The 22,576-nt window shown below is 38.1% G+C and overlaps 1 protein-coding gene and 1 long non-coding RNA gene across 2 annotated transcripts; one reads left to right on the top strand and one right to left on the bottom strand.

Moving 5' to 3' along the window:
- The first annotated feature begins 261 nt into the window (after positions 1-261).
- LOC149414374 (uncharacterized) lies at positions 262-2,261 on the top strand. The gene is made up of 2 exons (XR_016304116.1): positions 262-383; positions 2,125-2,261. It is a non-coding gene; the product is annotated as an uncharacterized LOC149414374 (long non-coding RNA).
- Positions 2,262-15,081: 12,820 nt separating this feature from the next.
- On the bottom strand, positions 15,082-21,678 carry LOC149414373 (DNA-directed RNA polymerases I, II, and III subunit RPABC3-like). The gene is made up of 3 exons (XM_089643704.1): positions 21,293-21,678; positions 18,087-18,209; positions 15,082-15,287 (listed from the first exon to the last, which is right to left on the bottom strand). The coding sequence occupies exons 1-3, from the start codon at positions 21,460-21,462 to the stop codon at positions 15,128-15,130; spliced, it is 453 nt and encodes a 150-aa protein (XP_089499830.1). The 5' UTR covers positions 21,463-21,678; the 3' UTR covers positions 15,082-15,127.
- Positions 21,679-22,576: the final 898 nt, after the last annotated feature.

Below are 22,576 nucleotides of genomic sequence, written 5' to 3'. Positions count from 1 at the left end.
ATTGGAAAAGCCGTACTATGGATGGGTGTCTACAAATAAGAAGTATTGGTAAGTTTTTTGTAGGTAACGTTGTTTGACTAGCCCTCGATGTGTAACATGGTTTTACCACACATAAGCCTTAAGGATCTCACTTCTACAGCATTAAAAAATAAGTAAATAAGTGTACATACTAATATTGGCTAATGCTTATTTATTAATGACTGCTGTCGTTCAATTTTCAGCGAAAGCGTTATCTGATATTTCCACGACTTTTGAGACCGACATGAACAGGGGCCTTTCCTCGTGCCGCAAGTGGTTCCCAGCTGAAGACATGAAGGAGAGGTGCAGGACCATTGATGACGCTACCGCCAACCTGCGCGAAGCCCTCGATTCCATCAAAGAACGTGAGTTTTCACTTACCCGTTTCACTTATCCACGATGTAACGATAGTCTACAATACTTCTCAAAATTTCCAACGTTTATTTAAAAAAATTATTTTTTTTACATTAATTCCACACGGGAGGACCTCAGGTCCTGTCATCTTTGGGAATGCTGTGTGGAGGGTTCTTTTTGAAGAGATGAAGGAATGAACATGGGTCTTGAAGACAACCATGTCGTGGGAGGGAGGAAAACACAGTGGCCGGAAAATCGTTGTTTGAAAACGAGTCACATTATCGGTATCGCCGTCCCAGGAACCATGTATTGGATAAACAACATCTCTGCGATAGGTCACCTCAAGTGATTTGTTATGTTTGGTGACTTAGCAGGGGTTCCCGGGTTCACGGGGCGAGGTTTATCCGGGTTTTGACTGCGGATGTTTCTGTCCACCAAATGCTTGACAGGTGGGATTGGGTGAGGGAGACAGATTTTGACGTCTTCAGTCTCTCTCTCTCTCTCGACCCATAAACTACCCGTTCTATGACATTTTGGTTTGAGATCCGTACTCAAAATGATATCCAATAGAAACCATAATTTATAGCCTCCAAAGTAAGAATTAAAATTATTTAAACTCACAGATGAAGACTTGTTTCTGACACAACTTTTATTATTAATGGTATTATAGAAAGCCCTAATATACTCAGCCTAATTACCTTCCAGAACTTCTCGATCCAAAATTCGTTTTAACTGTAACAACAATATCAGGATTGAGTCATTTAGATATTCGCTTGTACCCAGATTACATGAAATGGTAGATGTGTTCAACTGCACGGAATATAGATACATGAAGGCTATAATAACATACATTTAATTAATATCATTCAGAAACATGAACTGCTTACTGCGGTTTAAAGTCCAATTAAATTAATCCACTTAGAACTCTCCATTTATAACATAGCAAGAGATCGCTTATTATGCCAAAAATCGCTTGAGTGGATATCTCAATGATGACTATTGTTAGCATAATACTGTTCTTCTGCATGGGTTCTATATAATTTCAATGGAATATTTATGTCATCTTGAGGAGTGAAGGATCCTGGTTCATTAGGACTATCGGAGTGGGTCATGGTTCTCACCAATAAGCCCATATCGAAAGAATAGAAAGAATTCAAAAAAAAAATTTTAAAACTAATCTTACACTTCTCAAATTATACCGAATCCATTAAATTTCATAATTTTAACTCCCTCCAAACACGACATCTAATTTTTGATCAAATCTTATTATTTAAAATCCTAAATAATGGTCTAAACTCACCAGAACTTACAAATCTTCATATTCCGTCTAGATCAACCCGACAATCTGATTTCTTTTATCTACCCTCGTGTAGAACAAACATTCGAAAAAATTCCCCAATTCCTCGTATATGTGCACAATATAATACAAAATTTTACAGCATTGACATTTTTGGTAATAACCTAAAGAAATATCGATATGAAGTAATGCGTACGATCGATTATTAATATGAGAGTATGGAATGTATCGGGAGCATCTCCTATCCTCTTCCTATTTTCCTCTTCCTCTCCCCTTCCTTTAACACCAAATTAATTTTAAGTTACTAAAACTTCATTTCTAATGCACTTTAACATAAGAAACTTCTGTGGCTTGACTTCAGTTAACTTGTATATTTATATCTATCATTTTATATTATATAAAAGCTGTTTGTTTCTTACAAAATAAATAAATAATATTGTGATTGATATGTCCAGGAGACTTGAAGCAGTCCAACTTTCCGTCAGGACTTGATCACGAAGCAGATTCGAAGGCCATGCAAGTTCGGATGGAGTGCTTAAAGAACTTTTTGAACAAGATGGACTCAAACCAGGGGTTCAATGGTTGGTATTAAATGTTTATATATTTTTTTTAGATTTGAATATAAAGCGTTTTGTTATCTCTTTCTAACGATTTCTGTGGCATTTGCCGCCAAGACCGGGACAAACCTCGTCCCATGAACACGGGCACCCCTGGCGCAAAGCTTGCCACTTGGGGTAACCTACAGCAGAGGTTATTCAATGAATGGTTCCTGGGGCGGCGGTACGCGTACCCGCCTCCCGAATCGAAAGTGATCACATTGTTTCTCCGAAAGGATAGGTTAGGTCGAAAGGTCAGGTACTTCATCCAATCTTCCTCTTCCCCATCTCTTTTCAGTGATTTTTTCTCTTGATTTTAGCCTATATACCCCAACTGTGGATGCCATAGTCTCACTGGGTCTGGACAGTTTGGAGTCTTGTGCGGTATTCACGTAAAACAAAGCACTGTTCTGTTATTATGCCGCTTGACATGACATAGTATCTGAATCACTTGATCGTGCCACATCTGCCACGAGTGTCCGTCCATTTCTAAATCTTATTCATTACGTCAACATCAACCTTGAATTCTTTGCGGATCTCCACATTTACAACATTGGCTCAACCACACATACTCCTCAGGGATCTCATTTCTACAGCATTCGGTCTACTTTAACCTTTCCTCATCTGTGTTGTGTATTTACTACACATTGCTTCTAATAACTTTAATAACTCTATAAATATAATAAATTCTGGGTTCAGATTTTAGGTTTTTTAGAGTTTTTTGTTAAAAATCGAGAACAAATACACCAAATACAATCAACCGTGTGATACTAATACGCGAAGAGTGTGCGAGGAAATGACACGCTATTGATGTCCCGCTTTAGTTCGTTATACGGGAACATGAGACATCCACACTTCTGCAGTTGTAGTTTTTGATTTAGACCATCGATACCTACGACCGCACAGCTGTGTTTGTGCCAGCCGCCAGCCGCGCCGCTAGCCAGTCGGCCGCGAACCGTCGTTAGATGTGACCTCTCGCACGTTTCTTTAGCATCTGCCGATGGGTTGTTTCAAGTTTTCAGCAATTAAATTACAATTATCACTTTTAATATAAAATATAATAAACATAATCGATTAGCTATGAATATTAAATCGCTTATTTTGAGATGTGTATTGACTACACAGCACCGGAACGCGTGGATTTTTTTAGCACAGTAAGGGAAAGGTTAATCTGCAAGTTCCATGCCTAACTACCATACACAAGAATTGGTATCACCACTCCATTGTGGACTGTTAGCTTCGCTTCTTCGATTTTTTCGAAAAAAAAATTTGTGACATTAACTCTTTTTTTTATTTTCAGGATTAATGGAAAATTTCCGCATTTTTGGAATTCCCTTTTCCAAAATCTGGGCTTTCTGGGTTTTGACTGATCCTTTTGAAATAGGATAAACTGTACTCCCCCCCCCAGTTGACCTACAGCGAGACCTAAGATTGACCTCCGGAGAGACCTACAAACTGTTTTATAACCTAAGAAATATTTGATTTATTCTAGAATATTTTTGTTATTTGTTTTTGGGGTATTATGCCGTGTTGCGCTAACTCCTTCTTTAGCCAACGTTTCGGACAGCATTGCAGTGTCCATCATCAGGGCAGATGTCTTATTTGAGGTTGTGTTAAAATGTGAGCTTAAGTATGAGGTTGTGATACCGTGTTGCCAGCTCCAACCCTCTGAGCTAACATTAACGTATCATTTTTTATTTTTTTTTATTTTTTTTTTTTTTTATATTTTTTTTTTTTTATTTAATGTGGTTTTCTTCGTTTAGCTCTGGTGTATCCGTCAATTACCGGATACCAAGAACTATTAAGCTTAGCTCCATCGTCTCTATTAATGTTTACGGGATTTTTATGAATTTCAATGGCCTCCGTAATCAGCCGTGCTCTATAAGTTTTCGGTCTCCCCAGGATTTCAGGAACAAATCCAAAGTAATGCCCGGTGTCAATCAAATGCTCGGCAATTGCCGATTTGTCAGGGTGGCCGAGTTTACAAGCTCTGAAGTGTTCTGAAATTCTTTTTGAGATAGTCCGCTCTGTCTGGCCTACATAGACCTTGTCACACCCGGAACAGCTGAGTTTATACACTCCATCTGTTTCCAGAGGAAACTTAGTCTTTGCAGACCTCAGTAAGTCCTGTATCTTTGTTGTTGTTCCGAAGACAGTCTTGATATTTTCCTTTCTCAAAAGCCTGGCAATTTTGTCTGTCACATTGTGTACATAAGGCAGGAAGGCACAGCCTTTCGACTCTTGTTCAACTCTGTCTTCGTTTGGTGCAGATTTGGCTCTTATGATTTGCCTTGTCTGACTTGCTGGGTAGCCGTTACGCTCCAGTGCATCGGTCAGCTTCGTAAGTTCCGCTCCGATTTTATGTTCTTCGCATATTCTGGTCGCTCGGGTCACCAATGTATGGATAAGTCCTCTCTTCTGCGCTGGGTGGTGGTGCGAATCAGCGTGTAAGTACCGATTCGTATGGGTTGGTTTCCTATATACAGTATGCCCTAGGCTACCATCGTGTTTCCGCATCACCTCCACATCTAGAAAGGGCAGGATTTTATCTTCGTTTTCCAGTTCCATTGTGAATTTAATTTTGCTGTGGAGAGAATTAAGATGGTCCAGGAATTCGTTTAGTTTCTCCGTTCCATGAGGCCAAATGGCAAAGACATCGTCAACGTAGCGCCACCATACTTTAGGGACAGCCGAAGCTGTGTCGAGTGCCACTTCTTCAAACTTCTCCATAAAAAAGTTGGCTAGTACTGGCGATAACGGACTGCCCATCGCAACTCCCTCCAATTGCTCAAATAGTTCACCCTGAAACGCAAAGTATCCCGTTTTGAGGCAGTGTTCAAAAAGTTTGCAAATGTCTTCCTCATATATCTCCCTGAGCATTGTCATGGAGTCTTCTAGAGGCACATTTGTGAAAAGTGACACGACGTCAAAGCTGACCAGAATATCTCCTTCCTCAGTCTTAACTTTCTTGAGCTTACTTATCAGATCTGTTGAATCCTTAATCCACGATTCAGTTTTAACAGTTTGCATCTGCAGTAATCTTGAGAGGTATTGGGAAAGTTTGTATGTAGGAGCGCCAATAGCGCTGACAATCGGTCTCATTGGGATTTCCTTTTTATGTATTTTCGGGAGACCATACAGGGCAGGAGTTCTAGAGGCTTTTACAAAAAGCTTAGACCAATCCTCTTTCCTGATGCTAGAAGCTTTCACTAGTTCCCTTGTCTTTATGTCAATCTTGTTGGTGGGGTTGTTTTTAATCTTCTTATAGGTGCCTGAATCGCACAAGAGGTCTTCCATCTTCTTTGTGTAGTCTGCCGTATTAATCACGACAGTGGCATTTCCTTTATCGGCTGGCAAAACCAAGATTTCCTCATTGGCGCGTAATTCTTTTAGGGCCGTAAACTCTCCTTTCGTGATATTGGGGCGGGGTATTTCAGCCCTTTTCAAAATATGGCAAGTCTCTTGCCGGATGTCCTCTGCTTGCACCTCTGACATTTTGTGTACTTTCATCATTGTATGTAGTGCAGTCTCTACACCACATACGATGGATTCCACAGGTATCTTTTTGGGGGCCACTGCAAAATTCATCCCCTTTGCCAGTACAGAAGTTGCGTCTGGGCTCAACGCAAGGGTCGAAATGTTGATGACAACTTTATTTTGATCGAGTTGTTTTCGATCACCTTTTTTGTCTCGGTTGAGCCTTTCAAACTTTTGTTTCTGTCTCGCATCTGTTGACTGCTTAGATCTTACTGCTTGTTGGTAAGTCATGTTGTCAACTTTTCTCCAGTCTTCTTCGGTAAGGGTTGCACTTAGGTGCAGATGTAGAGCGAAAAGGTCCCGAGATACTCCATCCAGCTCGCCTCGCACATTGTGGATCCTCTCCCTTAATAGTGCAGCCTCCGCTCTTTGGAATACTCTATCTGCTTTCCGGGATGTGATGTGTCTTTTTATTTGGATGTGTACTGGTACAATCGATTCTTCTTTACACCTCTTGAGAAAGAATTATATATTCTAGAATAGGTATATATATATATATTATTAATCTAATAATGTACTCGTGTCATTCAACAAAGACCTTTGAGTTATTTTCTTAAGGAAACTTACCTTTGAACATCACTGCAAAACAATTACAACAACTAACACCGGACATGATGTTAAAAATATATAAAACATATGTGCGACCTCTCCTGGAATATGCTTTCCAAATATGGAGTCCTCACTTCGCAAAGGATATAAATCTGTTAGAGAGAGTACAGAGACAAAATACCAAGAGCTCTGAAAGATCTACGATACGAAGATAGACTCAAGGAACTAAGATTACCAACCTTACAAGAAAGAAGAGAAAGGGGTGACTTGATCGAGACTTTTATCTGGACATTACAGTTGCCCTAGCATCCAAGAAATCTTCAAATTACCAAAACGCCTTTTGCATCTAATCCTAGAAAACACTTCCTTGCAAATAGAGTAGTGGATGCTTGGAACAAACTCCCACAACATGTCATCGATGCAACAAATATAAATCAATTCAAAGCTCTATTGGATTCACATTTGGAGAGAAGAAAGGACTTAGTTCAAACTTAAAACAACTCAATTACTGTCAAACTTGTTGTGAAATCAGATATGGGCGCATCAGCAGAATGCTGCCTGCTCTGCACATAATAATCACAATAATAATAATTTCCAATCAGGTTGTGCAAATTTTAGGTTTTGTAAAACGTAACATAAGTACTTTTTATAGCATCGAGACAATGAAACTTCTTTACTGCATACTTGTGAGATTGCAGCTGAAATGCGCATCTCCACACACATAACGGGCCACACGCACGCTAGGCACGGCTGCGTGGGTATGTGACGTCAGAGGCGCACGCTTGTCCGCAGCGAAGCTTGCGGGGCCCAGGGCAAGCACGTTTCTCCCCCAAACACATGACAGCTGAGACAAAACTGGGCGTTTTCATGGCATAGCGTGACGTATCCATGGAGCTTTAGTTTCAATCGTGTCCGTGGACTTTGTGGCGCAGCTGTGTGTGGCCCACTTTATACTTTTAACTTGCCCAGCTTGGAGAAATTACAAAGGAAGGTTCTTATTTATGTTCAATACAAGTTTAGACAACTTGTAACTTACATCTACTGGTAGTTTCTACGCGGAGAACTATCAATTATTGTTTATACTTTTTAAATTACTGAATAACTTCATCAACTGTTCTCAAAGTGTTATAAATATCTGTGTCCCTGTTAAATCTGCTCGATTACCATCTTTTCCACTATGACCTTAACAAGTTATCACTCCCTCGAGTGCGATTACACCGAACTGACAATACATATACAGACCTTTTCGATATATTCGAAACTTCTCCGTCCTGCATCACAGCAAAAATAATAATTAGTTGTAAATATATGTAACTGTTATGTTTGTAAAATTATTAGTAGTTATTGTACTGATATGTACATATTATGTGTATGCAGTGGTATGTTATTTCTGTATAGTGTTTGTATATTTTCTATATGTATTATGTTTGTAAAAACCCTGCGAGCATTCAATAAATAAATGTTTTTAATGTGAACATTCTGAGTGGATTTCTTTCTAAACCATAAATACATACTAATAATACAATCAAAATCAATGACACTTCAAAACTTATATTCACTTGAGCGATCGATTGTATTATTTAATTCATATCTGTTCCCACAAACATTTCTCCAACTCTTCGTGGAAGGAGATTATAAATAATTGGTTCTTTGTGATAAATCAGGGATTTATTAATACTTCGCTTATTACAATGGTGACTCGATAGTCGGCCTAACTACAGGGTTTTCCAATAAGAGGTGTTATTTTGAATAGCCCGCTATTTCATTGACAAGTAGAAACTACGCCATTAATAAAAATGGAACGATACACGCTTCAACAACGCATTGAAATTATTAAAATTCACTTGAGTGAATCAAATGCAAATCATCTTGAGTGATGAGGCCCATTTCCACCTCGGTGGCTTCGTCAACAGGCAAAATTGTCGCATCTGGGGCTCGGAAAACCCAAGAGTTATTGTTGAAAAGCCTCTCTATCCTCAACGTGTTTGGTGCGGTTTATGGTCCGGCGGAGTCATTAGACCTTACTTTTTCGAAAATGAGGCTGGAGCAACAGTTACGGTGAAAGGATTGCGCTATCGAGAGATGATTAATGATTTTTTATAACCTGAATTGGATGGTATTGATCTGGACAACGTTTACTTTAAACAAGACGGCGCTACGTGCAACACAAGCAACGAAACCATTGATCTTTTACGATTGAATATCAAAATAACACCTCTTATTGGAAAACCCTTAGAAGCTGGCTAATTGAGATCTGGGAACAGTAAGTTTGTCTGAGAGCATTCTCACTGGCCCTGGCGACTACTGACTACTAGCTGCCATCTTGCGGACTTCCAAGCAAGCTCTTTGCGCTGCCCTCTATGAGTGCAACTGTGAAGTTCTCAACTAACTCACTTCTCAACAATATCATTCCTCAAAATATTAATACGAAAACATATGAACTGCTTATTGCGGTGTAGAAAGCCTTGTTAACAATGTGAGACCTCTGTTGTTTGCCATCAGGTTGATCTTTCTATTTTGTGTGGCAAAGAGAGAGTGTGACTGGTAGAGGATGAACGCTAAAACCGGAATAAATTTGCTTCGTCATGATCGACGGTAATCAGAGGTTCCACAGATCATTCCGCGAGCCAGTGTTCCGCAAGACATTGGTGGGAAATATTAAAGTAGTCCCACAGCGGTTTAAAGCCAATGAATCCACCTAAATTTTGCCGTTTATCCCATATTTTTAGGTTCTATAAATATGTCAAAAATCGCTCGAGTGAACGTGTCGTAGAAATCTCTAAGTTGCAAGCAAAACATACGGTAATTATTGTATTTACCGCTATTTCTAACCAAATTGCAGAAATGAGTGTCAAAATACACGGCAAACGCTAGTAAAAGCCATTAAAGAAAGTGAGATAACGAACGTAGCAATTCATAAGCTTCGAAAGACCGGCAATATAAAGACAGACTCGAGGAACTAAGATTACCAACGTCAAAAGAAAGAGGTGACTTGATTGAGACTCTCAAAATTTTATCTGGACATTAAAGTTGTCATGGTATTCAAAATACATTCACCACCAACAAAAATATAAATCAAAAAAATTAACCAAACACCTTTTGCATTCAATTCTAGGAAACACTTCCTTGCAAATAGAGTAGTGGAAGCATGGAACTAACTTCCACAACATGTCATCCATTCTATTGACATAGAATAGTGGAAGCATGGAACTAACTTCAACAACATGTCATCCATTCTACAAATATTATTTTTTTTTATATTAACTCCACACAGGAGGCCCTGAAGAAAATAATTTCCCTCAGGGCCTATGTCATCTTTGGGGATGCTGTGTGGAGGGTCTTTTTGTGGAGAGGAAGGAGTGAACATGGGTCTTGAAGAGTCCCATGTTGTAGGAGGGAGGAAACACAGAGGCCGGCAGTTCGTTCCACAGCCGAGCTGTTGAACTTAAGAACGAATCGTAGAAGCGACCCGTTCTCATGTGACAAATGTCAACTGTGTACAAATGTTGGGCGCGCGTTTGGCGTGTATCCCGACTACGCACCGGTGCCGAAGGGATCAATGACGCTAGTTCCTCAGAGCATCTTCCATTGTAATACAGATAGAACAAGGACAGCATACCTACCTGACGCCTGTGCTCTAAAGATTGCAGTCCGTTTGTTAAGATTGGGGAATCTATCAAACGGACCGCCCGTTTTTGCACAGAGTCAAGGGTTTTTTTCAGGTATTTAGGGGCTCCGGACCAGAGATGGCTGCCAAAGTCGACAGTAGGGCGCACTTGCGATTTGTACAGGGTCAGCAGTTGTGTACTATTAAAGTATCTGCGGGCCCTGTACAGTACGCCCAGCTTCTGAGAGGCCAGCTTTACTCTGAGCCACCGTACCTGAGCTGGTCACTTATAGTTACACCAAGCATATCAATGGAAGGCCTGTTCGGAAGATTGCTTCCGTTGAAGGAGACTAGATTATCATTTGGATCCCTTTTAGACGTAATCAGACAGGATTGGGTCTTTGAAACATTAAATTCGACGAGATTATTTTTACCCCAGAAGGAAATACTCTCGAGATAACCGTCCATTATCTGCTTCAAAGCCCTCCGAGCCGTTGGAGTTTGTGTGCCCTTTGGGGGCTTGTCAAACAAAAAGCTATCATGAACTGTACTGTCATCCGCGTAACAATGAATCGGTGCACATGTCAAAAGGTCATTGATGTGCAACAAAAACAAAGTCGGAGACAGAACCGATCCCTGTGGGACGCCAGCATTTATAGAATATAGAGTAGTGGAAGCATGGAACTAACTTCCACAACATGTCATCCATTCTACTAACATAGAGTAGTGGAAGCATGGAACTATCTTCCACAACATGTCATCCATTCTACAAATATAGAGTAGTGGAAGCATGGAACTAACTTCCACAACATGTCATCCATTCTACTAATATAGAGTAGAGGAAGCATGGAACTAACTTCCACAACATGTCATCCATTCTACTGACATAGAGTAGAGGAAGCATGGAACTAACTTCCACAACATGTCATCCATTGTACTAATATAAACCTATTTAACACTCGATTAGATTATTATTTGGAGAGAAGAAAGGATTTACTTATTTTAAATTTAAAACAACTCAATTACTATTGTAGAATCAGATATGAGCGCATCAGCATAATGCTGCTTGCTCATTATAGGGACAAACTTCTAGCAGTAAGTCATCTCATGCAGCATTTTGTATTTATATTACGCACTTCGTACACACAGATACTTTCAAGCTACGTGACTGCGACGCAACTACAAGTAACCTACCGGTATGCTACTCTTCAAAGACTCCCTTTTACTCTCTCCGTTTGCGTACACGGCACTACCTGAATTATACCGAATATTATCATTTTTCCAAGTGCAGCTGTGAATTAACACAATGTCAAGCGATAAGAAGATTTTGGGTTCACCCATACAACGAAATAAATTTTAATTCCGGGGAATTTGTCGACCCCGAGGAACTAACTAAAAGAGAATGATGTCAAATTGACGTTTCTTTCCAATTTCCAACATGTGCAGACGTAATTTCTATCAAACAAACGTGAATGCAACAAGCGTAGAGTGCTACCAGCACTGTCAGCAGCGTGCCAATGGCGTCAAACCCGTAGTTGACGTGTCGCGTTTTGTACAAACACTAGCAAAATAATAATATCTTTATTTAAGAAAGTTTACACATTACAACTATACATACATATTATGGTGTACATTGAAGAACTAATAATACAAACAAAAAAAAAAAACTTATATCATTGATGTCCCTATTCCAAATTCTTGTAATATTCAAAAATCTGTCAATGAAAAAATAAGAAAATACACAGATTTAGGAAATGAAATAAAAAGAATTTGGCATTCTCAGACTATAAAAATATTACCATTCGTTATTTCGGCTACTGGCATTATACCTAGCTCTCTCATTCAACATTTAGGCGTATTGGATCTGTCAAAGTATTTATATATAAAGATGCAAAAGTCGGTCATTTTGAATACAAGTAGGATAACGAAAGATTTTTTAAATATTTATGTTGAGGGATCAGTAGGATTTATAGGCCCTGTTAGAAGTTCTACCGAGCCGAACCCTCTGATATGAAAATATCTGGAGTCGGTGAATTATTTTCCCATTTGATCTCTGGTGAGTTGACGTGTTGTTCTTGTATTGTTTTGTATTTATTTTGCTTATATAATGCACTTGCATAATGTTGATTGACTAGATGATCATTTGTGGAAAAGTGTGTGGAAGGGTTAAGTTTTTCCTTTGGGGAAGATTTAACCCGGACAACAAAATCGGAAGTTTATAAAAAATTGTGAAGGTAAAGAGAAAATAAAAGTACAGTTGAGGTTTCTCAAATACCGCCTCACTAGGCTAGCCTGTGTTGAGGCAGAATTTTTCGTGTTACTTCCTAATACCTTTGAACATACCTATAATTGTATTAAGAAGTATTCGCTCAATAATGTGGTGACTTCAATGACTGCGAATTTGGGTGAATGCACCGGTGAAGGCCCTATTCTTATTTTTGATCCAAATTTTTACATTATCTTTGAAATTTTTTTGTGAATCACACTGTTTTATGCTGTCTGGAAGAATGTTGTAGAGTCTTGTCGCAAAGTATTTAAAGTTTCGTTGACCAAACGTAGTATGTGTTATCGGAATTTGTAGTAAGTTATTGTTGTTTCTTCGAGTAGGTGGGGGCAACTGCTGTACCTATTGACACTATGCATATTTCACAAACCTAAAATTACAAAAAAAATATTAACATGTAGTAATTTTGTTATATGGCAACACTGACTAACGGCCATTTCTCTTCTGTCCCAACTTGGAAAGCGCAGCAAACTACAATATTTTTTTAATAAAAAGTTAGTTTATTACCATATTGAAACGGTTTTTTCTAATACCCGAATCACAAATTTCAATATGTATTTAGTTTTCCTTGAGAAATAACATATCATATACCCATTGACGATATTTAAACCTTCTTAGTAGATTATCTTAGACATTATAACAATTTAAGTTTATAATGTCAAAATTGTACCTGTGGACAACACGATGATTGTACCTGTGGATATATCTTTTAAAGTTTAACCTCTCAGACAAAGACTATTATTTACTATGTGTTCCTTTGCGAACTGTCAAAACGTGATAATTTTTGTGTTATTTACGAGTTTTGCTAAAAGCTTCATAACTCACGTTTTGGGAAACGTAGCCTCATTCTAAAAAATATTTTGGAAAGATTATGAAATTCACTATCGCATTGTGTTGTAATACGTAAATATTTGCGTTTCTAAATATACATTTTATGAAAACGTCAAAAATATCTAAAAATCGCTTACCATTATTTCAAAGCTGTGAAAAATGTACTTTTTTCTGAGTATCATAAAGAAATAACACTTTATATATTGAAGAAATATAATTAAAAACTATTAGTCACCTCAAAATATTAACCGTCCAAACTAAAATATTTTTAATAAATTATTTAGAAACGCAATAAATTATGAACGAACAAGATGACAGATCCAATCGCCTTAGATAATGCACCTCTACTTTCCATAGATATTCTTGAATACAGACGCGTAGCGTTATTCATTATCGATACTCTGTTTTTTAAATCATGGCAATCCGTATTCTAGTGATGGAAATAAATCGATTTTTGTAAAATCTCGCGCGTTTACGTGAAAAGACGTTCTAATGGCTATTATCATATTTACGTCTTTTGACGTTCTAATGTTCTGAGTGGTTAAGAATTTATTTTGTTTCTATTTCCAGTGCATATATAGTGCGTATATGTCCATTCCCTAAAGCGCCACCCAGGAAGACAGAAAAACTAGGAAGAAAACCTGGTAGGACTAGAATACTGATAGACACCCCCGATAAAATGAGATAATGAACGCATCTATAAAAAGAAATCACAACAAAATAAAGGCTAATTTAAGGGGAGGAAAAAATAAAGCTTCAAGGGTTAAAGAGGGTTCAAAAGGTCCCAGCATCAAAGATAAAACATTGATTTGGAAGAGTTATACAGAGCTGCATGTGATGCTAATAAATAAGACTATTTAACGGACTGCACACCATTAAAATGTTATTATTATTACTTGTTAAGTTAAGACGGTTTCTTTCTTATATTTCTTTATTTTTTGTTTGTTTATATTATTACTGTCCACAAGTAAAAACGTCCACAGGTACAATGATGTGTGTCCATAGGTATATTGGGTAGTTGTACCCAGTGGCGGCTCGTGGCTTTTGGGTTACTAGAGTGCTAATATTACAAAAAATGGCTTAATTGATGTTGTAGCTGAAAACGATTTTTTTTTTTTTTGAAAAATGGTATGAATGTATGATGATTTTCAGGAATTCCATGCGGCGCACGGCTATACTGAAATTTCCTGAAAATCTTCATACAAAAAATCGATTTTCAAAAAAAAATAAAAAATCGTTTTCAGCTATAACAACATCAGAAATGCCATTTTTTATAATATTAGCACTCTAGTACACCCAAAAGTCACGAGCCGCCACTGGTTGTACCTATGGACAAATATACCATTTTTTTATAAATGTTAATAACTCGACACTGAAGTGGTTAAAATAAATTATTAATAGTAATTATTGTGTCTTAACTATTTCTTTTCCAAATAAAAAAATAATCTAATTAAAATGTTATACCCAAAAAATTAAAAATATTGTTTTATTGAAAAATCGGGATTTTGTCCACAGGTACAGCAGTTGCCCCTACATCGTGTATTTGAACTTTTTTCATAGTAATTATGTATATTTGAGTATAGATGAGTTAGGATAGTTTTTGCATATAGCTGCCGAACATCAAACACATTCATAATATTAAAAATTAGATTCAAGTCTGTAATTATAGGTAGCCTTAGAATTATTTTTAAAATTGTTTTCTGAGCCTTTATGATTGGGTCTAGTGCAGATGAAGTGCCGCCTCCCCATGCTATGATACCATACTCAATAATAGATTGGCAGACTGCAAAATAAATCATTTTCAGGTGTTGAAAGCCGAGAAAATTTCGGCTAAATAATACGGCGAATACTCAAGAGTGGAGCGTATGTTACGCGCACAAAAATCGAGTCGCTTGTGCGTATCTCATTATTAACATGATGATAGCTAACTTTCTATTGGAACTTTCCACAAAAGGTAAAAATAAAAAATTAAATTAAATTTTAAAAATTTTTATATACTTAACCTAAATTAAAAAATATAGTATATCATAATTGCGTAGAAGTCCGTCTTGGAATTAGAAGGCCAGCTTCTTCATGAGCAAGTAAATATGCTGATCCACCTCGAAGCCGTGCAGGTTATTGGCGTCGCCTTGCAGACGCATCAGCAGACCGCCGAAACTCACGTACGCCGCTAGACGCGATGACGGTTCCGTAGCAGCTTCGTCGCCTTCTATCCTGTATTGGAAAAGCGAAAAGACGCATTAGAATTGTGCGTAAAACATACAAAGAGGATTATTTGCATAGTTTCAAACTTTCCAGGATGATGTCCTTGCAAAAAAATGTTGTCTTTTTTATTGAGAATTACGAATTTAGATATAGAGAGTGACCTTTCTCTTGTTTGAAGCCAAGTGTGCAAAATTTCATCAATCTCGAAATAAAACTGTAGATTTGTATAAAAACCAATCATTTCCAGCAGCGTTTTGATTCTGAATGGTAGCTAGCAGTCTACAATGGAATGCTGATACCTACCCTGATGTATAGCAGTGAGGTATAGAACTGAGAGCGGAAGTTTTAAAGTATGCTGTACAAATGAGATCCTTGAGGCGTGTGAGTGGTAAAATCATGTATGATTCTGTGAGAAATGTAGAGATTCGCAAAGAATTCCGATACAAATGTAATGAATAAGATTGACAAAAGGACGCTTGGTTAGTTTGGGCATGTAGAGCGAATGAACAAAGAAAGGTGTACTTGGATAGGGCCATGTCAAGAGTCAAGAGAAATAGAAGGTTATTTATTTATTTATTTATTTTTTCATGTTCTCCATGAAACGGTTATACACCAATATATCATGGAGAAGATTACAAATTAAAAGGTTTACACAGGCAGTTTTACTATTTTGTCACATGCGTTATAAGATAGTTACTGAATTGTCTGTAGGTGACATTGAAAATGTCGATGGCTAATGCAGAATCGTTAAGCAGTTGAGTCGCTCTGTGTATTGGCGCGTTCTGATAGGCAGAAGTCCTCGCTTACGGAGCATATAAGAGTGCATGGGATCTCCCTCGAGTATAATTGTTAGGGACATAAAAGTTAACCTCTTTCAACATAGGCGGATTGTGTATTGTACCAGAGATTAACTTAAAAAAGTGTTTGCCTAAAAATATTTTTCTGCGGGCTTCTAATGTATTGAAATCGAGCATTCCTGTTAAGAACAAGGATGGATACAGGAATGGATAGTATGTATATTCCCTCATATACAGGTAACGCATAAACCTTTTTTGTACTTTTCTATTTCTAAGATATGGTTTTGTTCAGAAGGGGCCCAAATAATGGAGCTGTATTCCAGGATGCTGTGGACAAGTGCTTCATATGTTCTCCGTATCGCGATTCCATTAGTAAATGATCTCGCATTACGAAGAACAAATCCAAGCATTTTGTTGGCGCGGGAGACAATGTCATATATGTGGGATTTGAAAGAGAGATTATGTATGAATGTGAATGAGGCAAGATGAGTGTGTGGCAAGACCAAGTTGTTTGGTGATCCGTCCTCTCTGCCTACCCCTGCGGGAGCAGCCTGATGGTTTTTTTTTACAGTAGCTCCACACAGGAGGCCTTGAGGAAAATGATGGCGATTGGGTCGAGAGAGTCCTGCTGGAAAGGTCAAATGGTCTCCCTCAACCAGTCTCTCCCGATCCGGCTCCCCACGCATAAGTGGGCAGACGCAGACCTAGAAAAACCTCACGCACGAGCCCGGGAACCCCCGCTAAGTCACCAAATTCAGCGAACCACTTGGGGAGACCTAGTTATACTATATTTTTAACCTCTCAGACAAAGACATTTATATACTATGTGTTCCTTTGAGAACTGTCAAAACGTGATAATTTTTGTGTTATTTACGAGTTTTGCTAAAAGCATCATAACTCACGTTTTGGGAAACGTAGCCTCATTCTAAAAAATGTTTTGGAAAGATTATGAAATCCACTATTGCATTGTGTTGTTATAAGTAAATATTTGCGTTTCTAAATATATATTTTTTGAAAACGTCAAAAATATGTAAGAATCGATACCCATTATTTCAAAGCCGTGAAAAATGTACTTTTTTCTGAGTATCATAAAGAAATAACACTTTATATATTGAAGAAATATAATTAAAAACTATTAGTCACCTCAAAATATTAACCGTCCAAACTAAAATATTTTTAATAAATTATTTAGAAACGCAATAAATTATGAACGAACAAGATGACAGATTCAATCGGCTTAGATAATGCAGTTCTACGTTCCATAGATATTGTTGAATACAGACGCGTAGCGTTATTCATTATCGACACTCTGTTTTTTAAATCATGGCAATCCGTATACTAGTGATGGAAATAAATCGATTTTTATAAAATCTCGCGCGTTTACGTGAAAAGACGTTCTAATATCTTGACCGCTATTATCATATTTACGTCTTTTGACGTTCTAATGTTCTGAGTGGTTAAAGGTGATGCAGAGCAAAGCCCTATGCCACACGCCCAAAGGACCAGTCCCAAACTACACCGAATGCTAGGTTATGGGACGATTTATACATCCGACAAACCCGATGGACAGTGCAATAGTCAAAAAGGTATAAATCTGGGCTTCTGGAGCACAAGATAAGCCCAGATTGGAATGCAGGAAAGATGGACTCACCCGTTGATGATTACCACACGTCTCCAGGAGTTTTGGATGATTTCACTTCACAAATATATAATCGCCCTGTCTGATATTAGTTATCACTACGAACTCTGATGAGCAACTGACACCACTCGTCCGATTTTACGTGTGTCGCAACAATAATTTTATTATGGTGACATTTTGGGATGGGTAAAAGGGTAGGTAGGACATTTGCAGGATTTTGTATTGACATTACACTTGTCCATTAAGCCTGTGGATGCATACCTAACAATCCCCTATATATTGCGCGAACACTAGTGTTGGTTGTCCAATAAACGGTTCCCGGGACGGTGATACTCAAATTGTTTAGATGGTTAGTTAGTTTGGATTGTTTACCTGTATATCTTCCCGTACATGACATATTCAAAACTGTCAGCTCTCGTCGACTCTTTATCTTCCGGGTTCCACTCGCCCCCGTCCGGATATCCGTCCTCTCTCAAGGTTGTTGCCAACACCAATCTGGAACACAAGACACGCATAACCTAATAAATTACATATAAACGTTATTGACGAAAGCAATCACGTTGTGGCTTGATAATATCATTAGTACCGAAAATTTGGTCATATATTCTTCTTGGCAGTATAAATGCAGATTTGTACAGTACAGATGGGTCATCACTCATATTATTAAGAGCGGGAGACACTGTACCAGCTCAATATTTTCATACGGCTCAATTGAATGACGGTTCAATTGAATGATGGCTCAATTGAACGACAGTTCAATGAATTGACGGCTCAATTGAACGACGGTTCAATTAAATGATGGCTCAATTGAATGACGGTTCAATTAAATGACGGCTCAATCGAACGACGGTTCAATTAAACGACGGCTCAATTGAACGGCAGCTGTGAGCGCAGAGCAAAGAGAATACTGTGCTGTCCCGATACGGTTTCCAGATCGAGTAAGCACATGAATGACTCTTGGTACAGGTATGCCGCCTCATACCACGAGAATAATTAGATGCTAGCTTGTTAGTAGATTTAGGTATATATGTCCAAGTCCAGATGTCAGACACTGTTCACGTCTCTGAGTATGTAATAACAATAATTAATACTTGGATAATTTTAATGGCGCTGTTTTTCTAATATATCTCCTGGTAAAAGTTTGATAAGGTTTGCTGACGATATTGCTTTGGTGGCTGAAAGCGAAGAAGAACTGCAAGAGGCCTTAACAACCATGCAAAGCATTCTTCAAAACAACTACAACATGAAGATAAATAAAGACAAAACAAAGCTGCTGACTGTAGGCCGAACGCAACATCAGATGAGAGTAGAGATGGCAGGAGTTCCACTAAAGAACACCAAGGAGTTTGTCTACCTCGGGAGCAAAATAACATGGGACGGTCGGTCTAAGAGCGAGGTCGACAGCCGTATACATCAGGCTAGGCTTGCATTCAATAAAAGGTCGAAAATAATAGAATCCAATAATATAGACCTAAAACTGAGAATACTCCTCATCAAGACCTATGTATGGAGTATCTTGATGTACGGCTGCGAAACATGGTGCCTATCCGAAAGAGATAAACGGAGACTAGAGGCTTTTGAGATGTGGTCCTATAGAAGACTGTTAGGAATTTCCTGGAGAGACCATGTTACAAATGAGGAGGTTCTCCAAAGAATCGAAGGAGGAAGGCACCTGCTCAGGACCTTGTCCGAAAGGCGTGCAAGATGGATCGGCCATGTTATACGACAAGAAGGCCTCTTGCATGTCATAATGGAGGGTATGACCGAGGGGACCAACTCTAGGGGACGAGAGTACCTGGAGGAACTGCTGGTGGACGTGCGCTGCTCATCATATGCACAAGTCAAAAGAGCCGCACAAGACAGGGAAGAATGGAAGAGGAGATTAGATGAAATTGCTGCAAACCAATCCCAGGATTGAAACCAGAGAGAGAGAAAAGGAGTAACCGTCAGAGGCGGCTCTAGGGATCCAGGCACGGTAGATCATTTGAAAAAATGTGTGACTAATCTTTATTTGATGTTGTGAAAAATGCCCCTACAATATTATCTATATCAATTTGCAAGTCCGCGACTCTAAATACATATTATGTTAATATAGTCAATTGGAAATAAATACACAATCCGTGTACTTATTTAAATTATTTTTAAGAGATTATGTTTTAATGTAGTTGTGCACAAAATTAAACTAAATAAAATAAGAATTTGAAACGACCGTCCGCAGTATCCAAAGATATTGGGTGCGAAGCAATTGAAAAACAACCATTGTTCCACACACGACAAGCGTGTAAAATAAAAAACCAACATGACCTATAATATTTACTTCGATGAAAGACATAGTGCCATCTCGTTTATTCTATGGCGCGCATAGGGACAGAAGATGCAAAAGGGGACATTCTTTAAATTGACCCAGCCAATCATGTGGACTTGTGAAAGAAAGCTTCTACTAGACACAACAGATGTCACTGCTCGTCACTCGCCGCCGCAGCTCGCAGCTCTGCTGTTTCGTGGTACATTTCAAATAAATTAAGAATAAGACCAGTTGTTTCCATGCACATAATTTATTATTATTGTTGTCTTATAATTTTGGGGGGTCAAACACCAATTCACCTAAAGGGAAGAACCTCCAAAATTGAGCCGTGGTACGGTTTACTCAATAGCTAGCTCAATTGTGCAGATTGTTCATAAACGACTCATCGCTACTGTAGAGTCCGCCCAAAATGGTGGAACATCACGGTTTGTGTGAAATTAATTTGCGACTGGCAGAAATAAATGACACGTGCAGGAAAACAATGATTCAAGTAATGATCGATCGAGATTTCACTGTATATACATCTGTAATATCGTTTCATCATGAGTTACAAAGTCAATTGTTGTTAGAAAAATATGGAAACACATTATGGAAATTATAAAACAACAATTCACGACGGGAGAGATGGTAAAAGATGCGTTGTAATTCCATTTTTAATTAAAGTTCGAAATTTACCTTATAAAACAATCCCTTTGCCATTTTGAACTTTTTGCGTGGAACGAAAGTTTCGTTAAAATAACCTATTTTGTGCATGTAAATAGTTGTTTCTTGTAGTAAAGGTGGGTAATTTCAATTATTTGCGTCTAAAAATATGGCAGTTAGGTAAATATTCGGAATCGCTGGCCACGCTTAGTTAAATTATTGTAAATGGCTGTCATCCCATACAACGAAAGCGAATTTTCATTTCACCTAATTGAAAATTGTAATGTTAAAATTAAAATTTCCCAAGTGCAGATTGTTGCCTTTTATAGTAATTAAGGTGAATCAAAAGGTTTTATTTAAAAAATATTGTATTAAGCGTGGCCAGAGATCTTGAATAGTTACCGAAAATAGGATAAGACGCCATATTGTTTGCTCGAAAAAGTGGAAATCTACTGAGACAGAATAGAGTGTTGTTTACAGTGAAACACGAGGAAATGAGGTATAAATATATATAAGAATGCAAATTACAGTTCGGTTACTAAATCAAATTTATACACATATATATATTTACGGATGTGGCAGAATTCCCTATGCCTATTCACAAAACAAAAATACTTATGATGCAACTTACCTAAATTTGTCGCCAAGTTCCATCGGGTACAACCACGAATTAATGTCCAAAATCAGATCCATTTTAAAGGACTCTGACTCACAATGGAGTCTGCTAGCCCTGTCGAACTTCTTTCCCTCAGGATCCATATCTTTAATGTTGAAAATATCCTCAAACAGCACCCCAGTCATGTTGAGGTTATGTCAAACGATAACCAACTTCAAACGAACAATTTCCTATCTAATTCCTCGAGTATTCAACGGAGATTGCTAATTTAATAATGGAGGATCTTTCCGCAATGATTTCGTGTGATATTTACTTGTTTGCGTAATTATTTAGCGTTGAAATGTTAAAACTTTTATAAACCCGCGCTCCATAACGCTAGGAAACACGGTGTTTTGACTTTGACAGTTGTCGGCATAAGCCATAGACACTTTGTGAATTATAAGCATAGACTATTAAGAGTTTTTTTCTTCTTTTTTATTTCAATGGCCAGTCACCGTAAAGTGTATTTTTAATATTTGACGCAATGTGCATTTATTCACACATACAAATTCACAAATAAACATGATCTCAACGATGTAAAATTCAATTAGTTTGAAACATAAGTTTAAAAAAAAAACAATTTGAAAATGTGGGAATAATTTGCAAGGCTATGTATTCGTTTTTTGGTTAAGATGGTTTAAGTTTAGGAGTCTCGCTTTTGAATGATCACCAAGGCAATACTGAGAGTAGCTACAGCATCTACCGCTCTGGAGCGCGCCACAAATAATATCAATTTATGTACCTAACCTACAAACTATTTATTTTGGTTTTCATGTGAAATGGTATCTGATTGAAGAGATTGAAAAATTTGTTGCCGCACCAAAATTATACATCATTTGGTCCTTCGAGCCGGATCAGAGTTTTAATACATTACACTTTTTAAAATATATATTGGCTTCACACAGGAGGCCTTGAGGGTAATAATCAACAATGTCATATTTGGGGATGCTGTGTGAAGGTTTTGTTAAATTACATTTCACTAAATTTACTACGTTTGGTGGCTTAGCAGGGGTGCCCGGGTTCAGGGTGTTTGTCTAGGTCTATTAGTGGTGGATGCGTCTGCCCATCAACTGCGTGGCAGGCCAGATCGCGAGAGACTGTTTGAGGGAGACCTTTTGACCTCTCCAGCGGAGCTATCTCGCAACATCACCTTGTACCACAGTGGGAGGGATCCGGTCCGTCATGTGAACATATACCAGTGGGACTACGGCATCTCCAATTGAGGTATGATATGAGACTGAAGGTGGTGAAGTAATTATC

The sequence above is a fragment of the Hesperophylax consimilis genome, chromosome 20 (assembly GCF_061612785.1).
Source record: "Hesperophylax consimilis isolate HC1 chromosome 20, BYU_Hcon_1.0, whole genome shotgun sequence".
In the NCBI taxonomy this organism is placed as follows: domain Eukaryota; kingdom Metazoa; phylum Arthropoda; class Insecta; order Trichoptera; family Limnephilidae; genus Hesperophylax; species Hesperophylax consimilis.
This window is presented reverse-complemented; position numbering and strand designations above follow the sequence as displayed.

Bases quoted from the DNA above. Each gene is read 5' to 3' on its own strand.
- LOC149414373 (XM_089643704.1), bottom strand. From the start codon at position 21,462: ATGACTGGGGTGCTGTTTGAGGATATTTTCAACATTAAAGATATGGAT. The intron at 18,210-21,292 runs GTAAGTTGCATC...CTTGTGTTCCAG, and splicing joins GAACTTGGCGACAAATTTAG to ATTGGTGTTGGCAACAACCT. The intron at 15,288-18,086 runs GTAAACAATCCA...TTTCCAATACAG, and splicing joins ATGTACGGGAAGATATACAG to GATAGAAGGCGACGAAGCTG.